The sequence below is a fragment of the Alternaria novae-zelandiae genome (genome assembly GCF_023758075.1).
Source record: "Alternaria novae-zelandiae strain BMP 2774 chromosome Unknown scaffold_11, whole genome shotgun sequence".
Classification (NCBI taxonomy): Eukaryota; Fungi; Ascomycota; class Dothideomycetes; order Pleosporales; family Pleosporaceae; genus Alternaria; species Alternaria novae-zelandiae.
Window position 1 is genome coordinate 314,607 of NW_026056971.1, and position 17,920 is coordinate 332,526.

The window sequence follows — 17,920 nt, forward strand, 5'->3', positions numbered from 1 at the left end:
CTGCGTAGTATCTTGCATTCACTGACGCAGTGTGACTTCTTCAATATGACAGACAAAACACTCACAGGGTTCGACACTCGAATCATTCAGCGTTTCTTATAAATTCTACATTCCAGTCGGTCACTTGAACTACATTCTCATAGAGTCGCACGAATACACCGACATAATCTATCGGCTATAGACCATGAGCGACCAGGAATTCAAGACAAATCTAACTAGCTACTTTTACAACGAGTTACGTTACGAAGATTGTTCTCCAAAAAAAGCTTCGCGATATGCACATCACGCTACGGAGATCTATAGCTATTATTGGGATCGTGGAGACACTCACGAGACGGCCTTGCAACACGCTCAAAACAGTATCAAGAAACAACTCCATCCAGCCTCGTCCTCGTCTCCTTCTACAAATAGTATCGAACCTTCGGTTCGTCCGATTCCGAGAGGTAGTCTTTACCAAGAAGAAGTGGAGAAACAACGGAAGCAAAAGAAGGAGGCCTTTGTAGATGTCCGCACTCCTACTCGTAGCACATCCTCACATTCTTCGACCTTCCACTATGCCGCTGCCACTGCTGATGAAGACATTCAAGGTTTGTAACTGCACAAGACGAATCGTGTTCAGCTTCACTAATTTGAGTAAAGATCATGTCAGATGTTCAGCATCCTCGAACGCAGCTCCCACTAGCACTTCAAAGCACCGATCCAACGATAGGACTAATCAGGAACACTCAAGTCAAAAGCCTTCCCAAGTTAGACAAAAGGTCATTTATCATGGTGGTGAGAGTCTGCACGCAGATGCTCGACAGAATGTCGGTGCGCGCACACCGATCCATGATCGATCGGCACACCAGGTCCATGATCCACCACTGGCGCACCCCCTACATACCGGGGGATCAAGTCGGCATACACAGTCTCGCAAAAGTCACGGTAAAGACGTCTCAGGCCGCGGCCGGTCACCAGTACGAGGAGCCGCCAAATACCAATCCAGCGCCTTACATGATACGAGCAAAGAGCAGGACGCGTACTACATTTCAAAGGACTCCGACATACGAATCGATTATAAGAAACCTTCATTCGTTGGCTCAAGTCGCAGACCACGTAAACCCTCACAAACTGAAGGAACTCATCAAGCGGATTCTCCTTTTGCGTTCGCTGGTGATCATAAGCCAAGCGACCGTTCTCATACTCCAACAAAGTCTACGAAGGACAGTGGTGGGCCAACGGTCAGCGAGACTGTGTCGGAGCAATCCTCAGACGAGGAATTCACTAGAGCCCCATCTCCAGGACCTCAGCAGTCCAGACCGCCGAGCATATCGAGCGAATCCCCAGACGAAGGTATGGCCCCCGGTCAAAAGCCGCCGGAAGATCTCTACGATGTTCTACGCATCGCACGGTTGGCTGATACAGCGGCTATCAAGAAGGCCTATCAAAAGATGATCATGAGATGTCATCCAGACAAATGGAACTCTTTGCCGGACGGTGATGAGGTCAAAGAGAAGAACAAGAGAGAGGCAGCGTACCTTAATGCTACGAAGGATGTACTGCTTGATGCAGATAAGAGGGCCTTTTATGATGAGACCGGGCTTATGTCCTGATCTTGCTTGAACTAGTGTAGGAGCTCTTTTGGGGGCAAGGCAGCAGCACTAGATAGAGCTATAGAATATATCTCAGTGGGCAAGCATTGTTCTGAAAATTTGTCCTAAAAATGAATTGCAGCATGTTTGATGTGCCACTGGAATTTCGCTCATGGGTCAACGCCGGTTGCCAGCCTCCCACCGGAGCGCTTCACCGAATTGCCGACCACCTGTAGACATGCGATTTGCACACGCTAAGCTTTTCGCATCGCCAGGCACCTCGAAAGGGTCTCTGTCTCGTTTCATGTAGTCTCAGCGGTTGGTCCTTTCCTCACTGTCTGATGACAAGCACATGATCAGAGTGATGCGATTCGTCTACAGTCATAAACCAACATGCGTCAAACGAAGACTCAACATGTGCACATATTTGATGCAGCCTCTGTCCACGTCTCTCACAGGCGCCGTCAACGACCATGAGTTTCCTACTCGGACCAGTGACTCGACCACTATTGAGGACTCATTTGTACGTGGTATAAAATTCCTTGGATTTGGAGAACCTCTACTGAACATCTCCACTCTCATAACTATGTTCACAATCTAAGGGCCATGAACCACAAAGCATATGAGGCCCATCTACGAGAATGGGAAGAATACCGTAATCCGGGGTCCACGCATGCGGAGACACCGAGACGGCGCCAACCTTTTGAGCCTCGAACAGGGTCATCGAGAAGGTCTCTTGTTGACGATGCGCTGCTAGATGATCCAGAACGCGACCGGTTTCGTGAGCAGCTCAAAAAACATGATCGTTTGCGAAAAGAGGCACACAAACGAACCTCATCCGAAGAACGGTACCCTGAGACACTCCGTGGTTGTCTTTGGGATGAAGAAGATGTCGAGAGATACCCTGGCACAAAGCAGGAGAGCATTGGGTCGAAGCGGACATCGATACCCAAACCAGAAAGCCGAGTCTTGAATTCAAGCAATGCTACTACTGATAAAGAGGCGATGAAATGTCATGGAAAAGCTCGAGCTCCTCTCTCAACAGATGGGCATGTTGTTGACAGCGAGCGTCGCCGCAGTAAGCTGCCTGTTTCCTTAGTTTTTATACATATCGCTGACTACGGCGGAGTTATTGGCAAGACTATATTTAGACTTTCTCAGAATCAAGGCTACTTATTCCTGACTAGCAGCCGTCATAGCAGAGTAAAAGAGGGATGGGAGAAAGCAAAGATCAAGGCTATCAAGGAAAACCACAAGTTTGTACAAAAATGCCGCAAGGAAAAGGCTGCTCGTGATGCAGCTACTCTCGCCTCAGTACAGATACTGAATCCGAGACCAGGCAGTGCACACGGCATGAGTAGTGCGCGGAGTGCCGTACGTCATCCTAAAGATCGCAAGCCGAGCGCATCGTCCCGTACGCGTCCTCAAGTCTTGCCAACCAAATCCACCCCAGACGCGCCGAGTGTTCGACCCGCTGGGCCTAAGCACACCAAGAGAGAGCGCAAAACTCCAGACCAACGCCCAATCATGGTTCAACATACCTGGCTTTCCAACTACATGTCCGAAAACAAGATCACCCCGAGCGTACCTCAACCATCATCGCATAGTGGAAGCAAAAGCCGTCATGAACGCCCATACGCTAGCGTGGCCGACGAGATGGACTCTTTGCTGTTGGAAGTTGGTCCGGAAACCGAACACTGTCTTTAAGGAGAAAAGATGCGGCGTCGGAGTGCGACTTCTGGATCTAGTTGAAGATAGATGTCATTCTGTCCGTTGGGAGCTACTTCGCGATGTTTGGCTGCTTCGGTAGCAGTCCAGTATCGATGGACTTCAACTGGCTTCTCTGCCCATGCTGGCGGCTCTTGTTCGAAGAGGCTAGTGATATCTTGAGGTTGTTAGTTCTTTGATCATAATAAAGAAGTTGACATCACTCGAAAGCGTGTACTTACCCGGCGGTGGCGACAGCCGAAGTTTGCGATTTCGAAATATGAGTAGAGCGATGGCGACATCGATCGATGCGAGCTGGGGGAAGCAGTTGTGTGCCACCTGCAGCGCTAACTTATATTATGCTGAAATTTGAGAGATCACAATTATCAAAGACTTGGCAATCGCTTACACAATGTAAGGGTTTCAAAGTAACTCATTTATACACTTTTTCACTATTCACTTCACTCACTAATGCTTCGAGAACACAAAGTGGAACAGCGAGTCACCACCGAACTCCGCAGCCCACAGCGTACCCCACATAAAGCACCTCTCACTGTCAGGACCATCTTTCCAAATTTACCTTCTGCTCTCTTGCTTTCTTATAGCGGCATCCTCCTCAACTACGACACAGTGCGCATCGTTTGTCGCGAATCCTCGACTTCACCCAACGGCCAACATGGAGTAACTATTTCCTGCAGCCCGACCCTTTGTTCGTCGTCACTAATTGATATAGTCCGGCCGACGAAATCATCCCGTTGGTTGCCTCGAGCTGTACTGGGGAAACACTACGTTTCCACGTCCACCGCGGTGTTCTCTGCAAGAGCTCGGTGTTTTTCCAGAATGCTGTCAAGCCAGAATGGACCATGCAGAGAGAGGGAGTCGTCAATCTTCCAAAAGACTCTGCGAAAACAGTCGTCGATTACATCAAGTGGCTTTACAGTGACAGGATGTCAATCGAGCTTTACACATCGGGAGGAGGCACGATTGAGGAGAACGCCGCAGAAGCGGAGAAGGTCTTCGTTCAGCTTGCAGAAGCATACGTATTTGGGGAGATGATCGTCGATATAAAGTACAAGAACGCGGTGATGGAGACTGTGGTAGCGGCCCGAGCTGCTTCTGGCTGGAATATGGGTCCTGAGAGTGTTACCATCGCCTACGAAGGCACTCCTCCGGCATCTCCACTTCGGCGCTTTATTGCTGAGAGTATCGCACACAAAGCGCATCTCAACTCGAAAGACAGCATCGGTTGGGCACAGTACATTGAAGAATACCCGAGGGATGTCTTGGTAGATGCGATGAAGGCGATGGTAAAGGTACGGCCGGCGGTGAGTGAATCTTGTCCTTTGGTCGATTCATACCTTGAGAATTTGTAGGCGGGTCCGGCTTCAAGCTGCAGGCTAGAAACGCTGAAGCGATACGAGGCTCAAACGTCAGAGCTCCCTAATAGGAAAGCAACTGATCACTTTCTTCGATCACAAACATTGTAATTTATAAGATCCCATCTTGGTTCTTCTACACCTCACTAGGCAATACTCCCCATCTATCATAAAACTTCCTCTTAACCTCATCACACAACACATCGTTCGCCTGATTAATCTCTGCCATCTTCTCAGTAGCTTTCTTCTTATCAGGTCCACGGCAGCGATCAGGATGCCAGTTCAGGCTCATAGCGCGGTGTGCTTTCTTGATATCAGCAGCTGTGGCGCTTCGGCTAAGACCAAGTACGATATAAAGATCTATTGCGGGTTTGATGCCTTGCGGAGGTGGCGTGACTGGGCGTTGAGATGATGATGGTGGCTGTCGTGGTACATAAGAGGTTCTAGGTGGAGCACTGGGGCGGAAAGAGTAGGAAGTGTTGGTCGGGTACGAATCGGACGACGAGTAGAATGTGTAGCTGGGTGGTGATGAAGAGTACGAGGGGTGACTCGACTCTGCAGTCCAACGCCGATAGCCTGAAGGTGGCCTCCGGTCTCCATTACTGGGAAACCAGCTGTATGAATTATTACGAGGGCCATAAGAAAATGAACGTTGGGGGCCAGAATCTCTAGCAGTATACCTATCAGAGTTCTCTCGCGATTGCTGAGCATGGTTCTGATAGTCGTAAGCAGAAGGGATGTAATCCGGACGGCGATAGCTCGGCGGAATCCGATCCCCCGCGTGTTGCCATTGCGGCTCCTGAACATTGCCCTGGTAGTTGTAATGGGAGGGGATGTGCTGAGGAGCGCGATATTCTGGTACACTTGGTATGCTCCAATCTTCTTCAGCTTGCGTTCGCATGTCTGCAAATATGCTGTCATTGTCGTCTAAAAGAGTCCACATCATACCGGAGAACCCACTAAAAGCATCGTATCCACCGCCATCTCTGGCTCTCCGTGAGCTATGCATCGGCGGGTCATCATTATACGAGAGTGGAGACGATGAATACCTATGGTGCGCTACACTCGCTTGATACAGCTCTTCTAGGTATCTTTTCGAGATGGTTGAATCTGCGTTGAGAACACGCTCGACGTATTTGAGGCTGCGCTCAGAGGCTTCGTCGATGGTGTAGCCCCTGTTGCGGCAGTGGATGTAATAGCTTTCCCGAAGCTCTTTCTCTTCTGCATGTCTATCCATGAGGGATATGTAAGCGAGTAGCTCCCGGAGAAGGGTTTACTGTGCAGTCTGAAGTTGAGGGTGGAGAGGCCTGCTCTGTGTAAAATTGATTGACCGTCCAAATTGGCCAGATACTTATGAAGTTGGTGGCGCACTGTATAGATCGATGCTACTTCACAACGGTAGTGTAGTGAACGGCACAAGTTTTCATTGTAATCGAACCCAAACTGGCTTGAAAATGACTTAGGTGGAGGGTTGTGGTGCTCGGTGAATAGCATTCCTACATCAGCCTTACATTGTGGGTTCTTTTCCCGCACGTATTGTGTACACATATCGTACATACCCCAATCCCTCCTCACATAGGAACAGGCGTCAAATGTCCGTCTTTGTCGTACTTCGCCTTGAAAAACGTGTAGCTCAGTGTGACGGTCTCAATACCCTTCATGTTAATATCCTTTGTGAATTCGGGATCGATGTAGAAGAAGACGGGCATGTCCACCGTTTCCCCAGCATTTAGTCTCTGCTCTTCGAAGCAAAAACATTGGATCTTGCTGAAGTATGGGGCGACCTGTCCTGGTGTGACAGAATATGTAGCTACGCCAATGATATCTTCTGACGATTTGTTGGTCGCGGTGTAGAAAGCGAGAGCGGTCTCGCCGGGGAGGACTCGGACTTCGCGCTGTTGAGGAACGAACTTCCACGGTAGAACGTCGGATACGGAGCCGTTGAATGTGATTCGGATACGTGGGTGGTGTTCAACGGGCTTTAGGCGCTCGGAGGGATCGACGGAAGTATCGCCGCCGTGGGCCGCTGACTTTATGGGCTGGCCTCCCCAACCGGTCTCCTGGCAGATCTATAGAATTTGTGAGATTGGGTTCTTGTCGACAAGGTGATGATCTATGACCATACCATCTTGTAAAACGGTACTGAGCCATAACTGAGCGCTGTGAAGCCTATTATCACACTGAAGACATAGTTCCTATACTATGGTCAGCAATTGCGCTTTCTGCCAACAGAATCTTGCACATACATGACTGTGCGGTTCTTCATCTTATATTGCGCATGCATCTGGTCCATTCTTGGCACGGTGCCATGCTGCCGCACAGGATTTGTGCTGTTCATCCATCTTCGTGCGGTCAAGGCGGGATTGCGGGCGCGCGGTATCCTACTGAGCGAGCGAGAGCACGATAGGCAGGTCCAGGATCCCAGCGACCGTGAGGGAAGTTGTCGTAATGGCGATGCGGCAGACATATTGTATGTTGTGTTGTAAGAGTCAACGAGCCAATGGAGGAAACCTCGGCGGAGTGATGAGCAATGGAAGTTCGCCGCGGGATTTAGCCCGATTGGGAACGCGTCTTGGAGCGCAAAAGTCGCGAGTGATTGCGGACGTCATCTTCGATACTTCCAGCACCACCATTCTCACGACACACATTCGTCCTTCCCTTCTTAGATTTAAAGTTGCGACCCCGCCAACAAACAGCACAATGTCAGAAGTCCTCTGCGGCCTCTGCAACGCAGAGCCCAAGAAATACAAGTGCCCGACTTGCGCTCTTCCATAGTGCGTTGCCATTTGCGATTTCTTGGATCTACAACACTGACCGCGTACAGCTGTTCATTATCATGCTTCAAATCGCACAAAACAACACATCCCGAAACCACATCAGACACGCCAAAGCCAGCAGAGCCAGCCCTCCCACAACCACCTCCTCCCGCCCCAGTACCGCGCTACCTAAAGAAGCGCACCGACTTCTCTGTCTTAGCAACGAATCCGAAATTTCAAGAGTTACTCAAAACACACCCAACACTACTCCCGTCACTCCAACGCGTATACGCCAAGACGATAAAGCCAGACCCCGAAGCTGAGAGCCGGCGGCGCATGCTCGAACGAAACGCCTCACGAGGAAGAGGCATGAGAGGAAGGGGCCGAGGTGCCTGGAGAGGTGGACGTGGAGGTTTTAATGGAGGGCAGGAAAAGAAGGAAGAGTATTGGACCCAGAAGAAGGGAGACAAGGACGCGATGGAGGAGTTGAAAGGTATAAGAGAAGGAGAGGGGAAAGAGGGAGAGAAAGACGCCATGGCCGAGTTCGTTGGGTTGGTCGAAGAACTCTTTGGGCAGCATGGGCAGGATGCGATGGAAGAAGTTTGATTGGTAGCCTACAACGCCATCATACCACGATGAGATTACGGACGAATCGCGATACCACAGCTACGAAAGCGAGCACCTGCTAGAGAACGACAGAAGCCTGAATACCGAGCGTACTAGGAAACCAGGCCTATCGTCCAAGGCCCAAAGTACCCATGATACCGTCTTTGGGAACTATGTCTGGAGTATCGATACGAGCGCCAGGCTGATAGAAAAGTATCATTGTGTGAGGAATCACCGGCTCCGACAGATACGATAGCCTATCGCTACTAGAAGCTAGCTAGCACGTATACTTGATATCCAACTCCACCCTCGGCACGCCTTCAAAGTCCTGCGGAACCACATACGAAATGTTGTAGAACAGATGGTTCCTCAGCGCCGTACCATACGTCACATTCTGCTTCACCAAGCCCTCTGCCTCAACCTCAATCTCCACACACGGCAGATCCTCAAATCCCGTAATCCGTCTTCCGGTTCCCAGCGTCCAACTCGGCGGCACATTCGACAGCGCAAACGTAAAGATATCGCTTCCCTCCTGCGTCCGGTTGGGGTAGCTGACGGAGAGATGATTCGGCGAAGCGACAGCGTGGATCCACGACGCAGACGGGTAGAGGGCGAAGAAGGTGTTAAGCGGATAAGGCTTATGCTCCTTATCACCCGCCCAACGCACAATAGCAGGAACAAACTGATCCCCTCTGTTCACATCCTCATCCACCTGTTGCCCGCCAATCATCAACTCTTTGCTCACCCAACTGGACGCGATCCTCGGTTCACCTCCCTCCAGCTCATCCCAAACCGTTCGTTTCAGCCACTTTGGCTTACCAATGAAGTCCCTCGTCGTAAACGCCTCTTCCACATGCGCGGGCAAAAGCTCCTCCACACCCCCCAGGACAAGCGCCATAGCCGCTCCTTGAGCGACATCAAACAGTAAATCCCCCTCCATCTTCTTCGGCTGGCTCGTCCGCTCCCTGCCCCAAAGACCCCACAGTACCAAAGACAAAACGGATGAATGCTGCGTGATATCCCTCGTATACGCCCTATCATACGGCCCCACCACATTTCCCAGATACCCATTATAATGATCCGCCAAATCGCCCATCATCCGCGGCAGGATATACTTCGCAGCTTTCGTCATGCTGGATTTACCAACACCGTACTTGATCTGTGCACCCATGGCCCAGACATCGATACCGTAGTACGTAGGCGCGTTATACTCGCTAATCGTCTCTGCGCCTTCTCGTTGGAATAATTGTAATATCTTGTTTCCTTGGTCTTCCGCAAAAGACGTGAAGGTTGAGTTGGATCGAAGGGTGCCGATGTATTCGCAGAGGAGAGCGCGCATCATGGCTGGGTTTGTGTAGCCGATTGTCAGGTTATCGTCGATTGTGGGGTAGGTGCCGTTGCGGCGCATGCTGCCCACGGCGGCGACTTCGAGCGAATCTTCGATGGAGGTTATGAGGGAGGGGGCGAGGAGGGACGAGAATTCGGAGAGGATTTGGATTAGTTGGGTGCCGATGAAGTCGCGCCAGTTGGGGTCGTAGGTCGTCTTTTGGGGAGTGTGTGTTAGCATGGGGGTTGGAGGGAGTGACGATAGATGTTTGGGGACGTATGTATATCTTTGGTGCGTATAGTCCCGAATCAGGCGTTGGATCTGGTTCATCGGGGGACAATTTGTATGTTCCGTACCATGGAGCGTCGAAATCATCTGTCATTTGGCAGGCCAGTCTGTTCTCATCGTCAGTCTACAGCTTCTTTTCTTTCGACTCTCCTATGTTCGAATGATACGTACATGTTCCTGATAGAGGCTTCTGCGTGCTTCACATCGTCTCCCTGGTTTCTGTGCAATAATCCGGCTACATACCACGCTGTGAAGCGGACAGACCATGGTCCTTTGTCAGAATACTGGATAAAGTTGTAGGATGCATCGTAGCGGTTGTCTTGGATGTGCATGGACCAGTCGAAGAGATCTTGTGCGTCTGATTGAGATGGTTAGATGGCATGGATGTTGAGGAGGAAAATGTGATTGGCGTACTTGAGGATAGACCTGTGTCACTACGCGTTATTACTGCAGCACTTGCATACGCGGCGAGACATGCTACGACGAAGCTGATTGCCTTCATCTTGGACTACAGACAGCATGTACGCATACAAGAGCTTCACTTTCTTCATCACGAAGTCGACTTAAATACCTTCCCAGATTCCTGCACGCCTGAGCCGGATAATTGCACCCGCAATCAAAAACCTCCGCATCGTGAGCGGCGATCTACCCCAGACTTCAAGTATTCGGCGCAGTGCCCGCCGAAGAGTAGCCTTGTGTGTTCTAGTGAAGCTTGGAGTGCTTGGTAGGATCAGGTAGTTGCATGTGTAGTGTCACTTCTCGTTGCCGCTAATGACGCACCGGGAAATTCTCCCGGATATATTCCTCTGGGCGTCAATACTTCCGGTGCTACTAGAAATGAAGTCTTGGAACTGGTATTTGACTCTTGGAAAAGGTATATTGAGGCAGAACAACGCGTATCGCGGATGGGAATGTGGTATCGTAGAATCAACAGTAGGTTACGTTGTGAAATATTCCATCTCTTTCCTCAATCTTACTTTTCTTACGAACAAGAACTTATACCGTCTCGATATACCTTCTGACTTCCCAATCAGTCACGGCTTCATCCCACAGCCTAATCTCATGTTGCCTGGTGCCGCCAAAGTGGTCCACAAACTGATCGCCAAATACCTCTCTCGCGACACTTTCTTTCCTCATAAACCGCTCTGTGGCCTCCTTCAGGCTCTTGGCTAGGCGCTCGCCCTTATCCGCCTCTCCGCCAACATCTTCGCCCTTGCCTAGAGGCGGTATGCTAATCTCCATCTTCTTCTCGATACCTCGCCAGCCAAGAGCTAGAATGGCAGCAAGGACGAAGTGTGGGTTTGTGTCTGCGCCTGGCACACGCACTTCGAAGCGTGTTGCCTTACCAGAAGAGGTGGGAGGAGAAATAAGACGGATGGACGCGGCGCGATGTTCAAGACCCCATGATACAGTAACAGGTGCCCAGAAATTCTCTACTAGCCGTTTGTAGCTGTTGACATTGGGTGCGAGAATAGGCATGATGTCGGGGAGACCGTCGATCAAACCCGCGAGGAAATGCCGACCAAGGTCCGAAAGGTACGCGATGTCTGAGTATGGCGCATTCTTGTCCTCTTCGCCTCGGTAGAAGAGGTTCTTGTTTTCTTTGTCCACGATTGAGACGTGCATGTGGCCGCTGTTTCCTGGGAGACCCTCGCGCGGCTTTGCCATGAAGCACGGTGTTATGCCGTACTTGGATCCGAGTGACTTGACGACAAGTTTGAAGAGCGACGCTTTGTCAGCCATTTGCTGGATCTCGCCGAATTCGAGAGCCTATGCTGTGTCAGTCTGCTTTGCCCGAGCCCCCGAGTTGATACACCCACCGCTTCAAAGACACCCGGGCCGGACTCTGTATGCCATCCTTCGATTCCGCAGCCAAACTGGGCGCATGTGTTGAAGATGCCGTAGTAGTACTCTTGGTTGTGAACCGGCCGAGTGATGCTGTATCCGAACATGCCTTCGGTAAGACTCGGGAGCGAGTTGACGGGGTTGTCGCGCAAGAAGGCGGCGGTGCTCGACGTGTTCCTCTCTGAGCCATCGTGGCTCTGGGGCGCGCGGAATTGGTAGAACTCATACTCGGCTAGACAGTAACACATCAGCTTCATTGACGACGCGCAGCACCCGCTCTTCAACTGGCGTTGGACTCACCACCAGCCATAGCGCCATATCCATTCTCCTTCAGCTTGTCCACGGCGCGCTTCAACAGACTTCTTGGGCATGCGCTGAGGGTGCCCTTGGTGTCCGGGTCGTGGAAACTGATAAGGAAGAAGGGCACGTTGTCCTCCCACGGTATCCTCCTGAAGGAGGTCAGGTCGGGTATGGCGAGCAAGTCGCGGTATCCGTTCTCCTTGTTGGAGATGGCCAGCTCCTTGAAGTATGTCTGGTCGTGCATGTCCCATCCGAAGATGACGCTGCAGAAACCGAAGCCCTCGTTGGCTATGCTGAGGAACTTTTTCTTGGCCATGAGCTTTCCGCGCAGGACGCCGTCGACATCAATGCCCGCGACCTTGACTGCAAGGTCATTTTTGAGGAGTTCGGGCAGTTGCTCGGCCGTCAGCTTGGAGGCATCGAATTCGGCGGCCATGGTGAGGATGGAGGGGGCTGGACAGATGTAGCTGTTGAAGCGTACGAGTGAAAGGAGCGTCGTGTCGTTGGTAAGAGATATCGCGTCGCAATCAGGTTTGCGCGGATAGAGAGCTTAAGGGCCCAAGGCGTTTGGGATGCGATAGGCGGGACAGCTGGGGTGGGCCAATGAGGGGTTATCGGGATGCGGGCTGCGATGCATCCAACGACATCATAGCCTGGCCTTGCATGCGCGTACAGGCTATATCTTGCATAGTCACGCGTATGTGTGCTATCTCTCTCCTACGCGACACCTCGACACCCTCCCATGCGACAACATGAATCCCTATGCGACAACGTGATGATGCGCCGGCATACAAGAGACGGGCGAACACGCACGTCATCCATCATGGCGGGGTAGTGGCCATACTTCATCAGCCCTGACGCGTAACGGCGTTTGGCGCATCCATGCCGTGTAGGACAGTTGTTAATTCGAGGCTGCTATCGTGCCTTCGCCCACCGCTCCTTCGTCGTGTGCCCAAAGATGACAGCCGCCAACGCGATAGCCCGCCCTTATCGTAGTCTATCAATGCAATGGGCCGATTTCGGGACCCTTGATGTTTGAATGACTTATGAGTTGTCCGAGACTACCCGTTCGTCATCTCCATCTCCTCGCACTCTCGATTCCGACAACGCTCCTCATACGCCAGCCCGCACTGCAAAGTCCGATTCATAGGTGAGTGTGGAGACTGGTACTGTTTGCGCCTTTGGCAAACCTTCCCCATTCACAGGTCCGCGTGTTGTTCTCATGACGCTTCCTCTAGCAAAATATTAGTCATATCTCACAGCTTCCACAAAACTTTGCCTCACCCTTCATATCCATTGACCGCATTACAGCACCTTCACTACACTTCTACCAGCACAATAATCAGACCAAACATTCAACATGGGTCGTCTTGAAGGCAAGAACTGCATCATCACTGGAGGCGCTGGGTAAGCACCGATCCCGCACGTACCACGACTCATTTCCTACCAGCATTTCTTTTGCAGTCATCTACCCTTTTGACCATGTTTCGTTACCGGCTTCAACGCCGATGTGTTCATTTTGCAACGCGGGGGGCAGCACACACAGAATCACGCCGCATACCGCAACTGCCTACTGACAATCACTAGCGGTATCGGTCTCGAGACTGCCATCCTTTTTGCTCGGGAAGGCGCCAATGTCCTCCTCTCTGATATTTCCGGTCCAGCCTTGGAAAAGGCTTCGGCCAAGCTGAAAGAGATAGTCCCGGAGGCCAAGAAGGTCGAGACGAAGATTACCGATGTTTCCAAGGAGGCCGATGTACAGGCTATGGTTGAGCACGTGGACTCATGGGGTGGTCTGGATGTACTGTTCAACAACGCAGGCATTATGCACTCAGACGACGATGACGCTGTCAACACACCCGAGAAGATCTGGGACCTGACACAAGCCATCAACGTCAAGGGTGTATGGTTCGGCTGCAAGCACGCAGTCAACAGTTTCAGGAAGAACGGCAAGAAGAAGACCAGTGTCATCAACACCGCCAGCGTTGTCGCATTGGTCGGTAGTGCAACACCCCAGCTCGCATACACCGCCAGCAAGGGTGCTGTACTGGCCATGACACGTGAGCTGGCTATGGTTCACGCACGTGAGGGCTTCAGATTCAACGCGCTATGCCCAGCACCGTTGAAGTAGGTTCACTCCCAACCATTTGCTACTTGTGATATACTGACAGTAACAGCACACCACTCCTGCAAGACTGGCTTGGTGACGACCAGGCTAAGCGTCACCGTCGCGAAGTCCACTTCCCCACCGGTCGCTTTGGTGAGGCCATCGAGCAGGCGCAGGGTGTCCTCTTCCTTGCCAGCGATGAGAGCAGCTTCGTCAACGGCACCGATTTCGTCATCGATGGTGGCATGACCAGGTGTTACACCACGCCTGACGGACCACCTACCGAGGCGCCCAAGAACAACGCAAAGTAAGTGCGGGTTCGAAGGGTTAAATTGTTGGAGGATCAGAAGAGCACCAAGGCCCACGGACAGGGAATCGTGGCTATGAAGGATGTATGATATATGAGATCAAATCTTGTGGCGAACAATACCATCAGTCAAACACCTACTCTTGCTGCTGATCATGTCGTACGTTAGCGCAAATTGCCTATTATTGCAGGTGTCACCACAACAGAAGAGCCTTTGGAACTGATGAAGTCAAGGACGTGGCTTGTGCAGCTGTCACATAGGCTTATGGATGGCAGTTCACAGAAAAGCGCGTTGAGTGGCTACGGGACGTCTTCCACTGCAATCAACACTTCTTTCAAATTACCTGACAGCGTAAGTAGGAACCTCTACGCAATTCGCTCGGGAATGTCTGACCGAGCATGCGTATGGGGATTGGAATCGTGGTGACTGAGTGATTCGTCCGGTCAAGTATGCCCTCGACGCCTGCAGTAGTTTCAGATGACCACGCGTCTTAGCGCATCCGCGTTGGGATGGCGTTTCAGGGTCCAGGCGGCCAGGATCGGACTTTCTTGGACCACGCGCCATCTGGTCAGACCGTCATCGGCAACATGGACCGCATTACCGCACGCGCTGACAACGATTTCAACGTCTCCTTGTATGGCGCGCTCTGGATAGCTGCGCTCTCCTTTATCTGGATCACTTGTCGTGCTGATCCAGAGGAGCCTGTCAAGTATGAAGTCGATACACCTGAGCAGGCACGCAAAGGATGGAAGGGCCAGGTGCTTGAGAAGCCGCAGTTGAAGGTACACATGTACTCCCCAGGTTTCGGTTTCGGTAACTGACTTCAGCAGGTACCGGGCTCTTCCCTGATCCAATGCTACGCTCCCGCGACTGGTGAAGCCCTCGGGCGCATCAACCCCTCCACAGCCGACGGCATCGACCGCGCAATCGCCAAAGCCAAGGCAGCCCAGGTACAATGGGCTCAGACAAGCTTCCTCAGGCGGCGAAAGGTGCTGCGCACTATGCTCAAGTTCATCCTAGAGAACCAAGAGGAGATTGCGCGAGTCGCATGTCTGGACTCTGGCAAAACCATGGTAGACGCGAGTCTGGGCGAGATCCTGGTGACGGTGGAGAAGCTGAGGTGGACGATCAAACACGGCGAAAGGAGTTTGAAGGCTGAGAAGAGGGATACAAACTTCCTCATGATGTACAAGTGGAATGAGGTTGTTTATGAGCCGCTGGGCGTCGTTGCGGCTTGCGTGAGCTGGAAGTAAGTGTCAAACGTCACTCGAATGGATCATTGCGGCTAACAATACCACAGCTACCCATTCCACAATCTCATAAGCCCCGTAATAGCCTCCATCTTCGCCGGCAACGCCATCATAGTCAAAGGCTCGGAAGCAACTGCCTGGTCTTCGTCATACTTCGCTTCGATTGCTACCCGCGCCCTCGAAGCCTGCGGTCATTCGCCGGATATCGTCCAGTCTGTCGTCTGCTGGCCTGACGTCGCCGATCACCTTACGTCACACCCGTCGATATCACACATAACATTCATCGGATCGCGACCAGTAGCACACCATGTCTGCGCATCGGCGGCGAAGGCATTGACACCAGTGTGCGTGGAGTTGGGCGGCAAAGACCCGGCGATAGTACTGGATGACCTATCCAACAGCGACTTCAAGCGCGTTGCCAGTATCCTCATGAGGGGCACATTCCAGTCTGCAGGTCAGAACTGCATCGGCATCGAGCGCGTAATCGCCCTACCCAAAGTCTACGACCGCTTCATCGAGTACCTCACACCCAAGATCCAGGCACTCCGCCCAGGCTCCATTCTCAACAATACCTCAGACACACCCATCGACATCGGCGCATCGATTTCCGACGCGAGTTACACGAAGCTCGAGGAGCTCATCCAAGATGCCGTCAACAACGGCGCCCGCCTACTAGCAGGTGGAAAACGCTACACCCACCCCGACCACCCGCAAGGCCACTACTTCACACCCACCTTCATCGCCGACGTAACCCCAACCATGAAGATCGCACAAACCGAACTCTTCGCCCCCGTCTTCCTCCTCATGCGCGCCGAATCCGTCACAGACGCCATCACAATCGCCAACAGCACCACCTACGCCCTCGGCTCCTCCGTCTTCGGCACCTCGACCCGCGACCTCGAACTCGTCGTCCGCTCCCTACAGGCCGGCATGGTTGCCGTCAACGACTTTGCGGTCTACTATATGGTTCAAATGCCGTTTGGCGGTACAAAGGGTAGTGGCTATGGGCGCTTTGCGGGTAAAGAGGGATTGAGGAGTTTGTGTAATCAGAAGAGTATTACGAGGGATCGGTGGGCTTGGGCGGGGATTAAGACGGCGATTCCGCCGCCTATGGATATTCCGCTCAGGAAAGAGGGGGCGGGAGAGAAGGCGTGGAAGATGGCGGAGGGGATTGTTTGGTTGGGGTATGGGGATTTGAGGGGGAAGGTTAGGGGGTTGAGGGGTGTGTTGGGGGTGTAGAAGATGGAACACACATGCAGTACACCAAATGTGTAGATGATATGTATACATATAACTCGATCGCCTCGTTTTCCCATCGAAATTTTGTACACATTCTTCCTCTTCGTGCTTGTGTGCAAGTCTGGCAATTGGTTCAGAGGTTTGCTTGTCGCAACTGACACAGGGTACTGGCCACCATGCCACAATGGCTGTGAGATCAGCTCCTCACTCCCGTATCTTGATCTCCACACATTCCCCATCAACGTTGCAAACGATAGTGTCAACGGGGTATCCCGGCCAGTGATGCCACTTCTGTCCCTCGTATTTGTTGGAGTGACCCTTTGCCGCTCGAACGACTTGTTCACACATCGCCTCGATGGCTACCAAAGACGTAGTAATTGGTACTTCAAACTATTAGTCCTCGACTTCATTGAACCAAGGGAGGGGTTGAGTTGTACCACCATAGAGTTGTGCTAGAGCGAGAGGGAGCTGGCAGAACGCTTCCAGATGTAGAGAACCGGAGTTCATCTTCGCGTTTTCCAGATTGTTGTAGGTACGATGCGAAGCTTTGAGTTGTCAAGTGGGAGGTCGCTGAGGTGATAAGGTCTATGATTTGTTGGTAGCTTTTGAAGAAGCTGCGGCCAGTGAGATGTGAGATGTGAGTGGTGAAAGTGAACCGGATGGAGAACATAGCACAAGGCTCTTACGATGATTGTGGAATGGAACTTACTTGCACAATTAAGCGACTCCTAGCAGCCTAGGTACAAAGGTAATCACGTTTATCTCTAGTCTAGTCTTAGAGCTCGTTACACCAAAGAGATGTATAGCTGTATTGAGGAAGACTAATCTAACACAGCATTGTAGGACAGAGCAAATAAAGACTATGACCTGTTCACTTTCTCTCTCCTGCTCACTCAAGTGACAGCTTCACCCAGCCACTTTCTGGCCCTTGAATCCTGGTGCGCCCGTATCCGGCCTTTGACTGACCGCCCAGCTGCTTTAAATAATTCTGGGTACTTGGTTAGCAAAGAGGCCGTTATACAAAGCGCTCTACGGTGATTTACTCACCTGCGACAATAATTCCCACATCGGGCGCGATCGCGAGTGCCACAAAGGGGGCTAAGGGAACGAGCATGCAGATATCGAGCATAGTCATCCTTTCACCGGTCTTGTGGACGTTTTCGTCGGTGTGGCGTTCATTGTAGACCTCGCTGTTAGCTGTGGGGTCGAAGGCGTTGCCGTCGCCGTCGCCAGAGTTGTT

At 51.8% G+C, this 17,920-nt stretch overlaps 7 protein-coding genes across 7 annotated transcripts; 4 read left to right on the forward strand and 3 right to left on the reverse strand.

The window, feature by feature from the left end:
- Positions 1–804: 804 nt before the first annotated feature.
- J4E88_005892 (uncharacterized protein) lies at positions 805–1,592 on the forward strand (the record flags this gene model as incomplete). Its single annotated transcript, XM_049399524.1, has 2 exons — positions 805–810; positions 909–1,592. The coding sequence occupies 2 exons, from the start codon at positions 805–807 to the stop codon at positions 1,590–1,592; spliced, it is 690 nt and encodes a 229-aa protein (XP_049254537.1).
- Positions 1,593–3,954: 2,362 nt separating this feature from the next.
- J4E88_005893 (uncharacterized protein) lies at positions 3,955–4,651 on the forward strand (the record flags this gene model as incomplete). Its single annotated transcript, XM_049399525.1, has 2 exons — positions 3,955–3,959; positions 4,012–4,651. 2 exons carry the CDS (start codon positions 3,955–3,957, stop codon positions 4,649–4,651), a joined length of 645 nt encoding a protein of 214 aa, XP_049254538.1.
- Positions 4,652–6,225: 1,574 nt separating this feature from the next.
- On the reverse strand, positions 6,226–7,121 carry J4E88_005894 (uncharacterized protein; the record flags this gene model as incomplete). Its single annotated transcript, XM_049399526.1, has 3 exons — positions 6,226–6,723; positions 6,780–6,849; positions 6,901–7,121. The coding sequence occupies 3 exons, from the start codon at positions 7,119–7,121 to the stop codon at positions 6,226–6,228; spliced, it is 789 nt and encodes a 262-aa protein (XP_049254539.1).
- A 233-nt stretch (positions 7,122–7,354) lies between these two features.
- On the forward strand, positions 7,355–8,016 carry J4E88_005895 (uncharacterized protein; the record flags this gene model as incomplete). Its single annotated transcript, XM_049399527.1, has 2 exons — positions 7,355–7,363; positions 7,546–8,016. 2 exons carry the CDS (start codon positions 7,355–7,357, stop codon positions 8,014–8,016), a joined length of 480 nt encoding a protein of 159 aa, XP_049254540.1.
- Positions 8,017–8,293: 277 nt separating this feature from the next.
- On the reverse strand, positions 8,294–10,133 carry J4E88_005896 (uncharacterized protein; the record flags this gene model as incomplete). The annotated part of the gene is made up of 4 exons (XM_049399528.1): positions 8,294–9,559; positions 9,603–9,738; positions 9,803–9,989; positions 10,046–10,133. The coding sequence occupies 4 exons, from the start codon at positions 10,131–10,133 to the stop codon at positions 8,294–8,296; spliced, it is 1,677 nt and encodes a 558-aa protein (XP_049254541.1).
- A 494-nt stretch (positions 10,134–10,627) lies between these two features.
- J4E88_005897 (uncharacterized protein) lies at positions 10,628–12,212 on the reverse strand (the record flags this gene model as incomplete). Its single annotated transcript, XM_049399529.1, has 3 exons — positions 10,628–11,401; positions 11,452–11,708; positions 11,777–12,212. 3 exons carry the CDS (start codon positions 12,210–12,212, stop codon positions 10,628–10,630), a joined length of 1,467 nt encoding a protein of 488 aa, XP_049254542.1.
- Positions 12,213–13,136: 924 nt separating this feature from the next.
- Positions 13,137–16,680, forward strand: J4E88_005898 (uncharacterized protein; the record flags this gene model as incomplete). Its single annotated transcript, XM_049399530.1, has 7 exons — positions 13,137–13,183; positions 13,364–13,903; positions 13,954–14,190; positions 14,320–14,350; positions 14,764–14,973; positions 15,022–15,440; positions 15,492–16,680. The coding sequence occupies 7 exons, from the start codon at positions 13,137–13,139 to the stop codon at positions 16,678–16,680; spliced, it is 2,673 nt and encodes an 890-aa protein (XP_049254543.1).
- Positions 16,681–17,920: the final 1,240 nt, after the last annotated feature.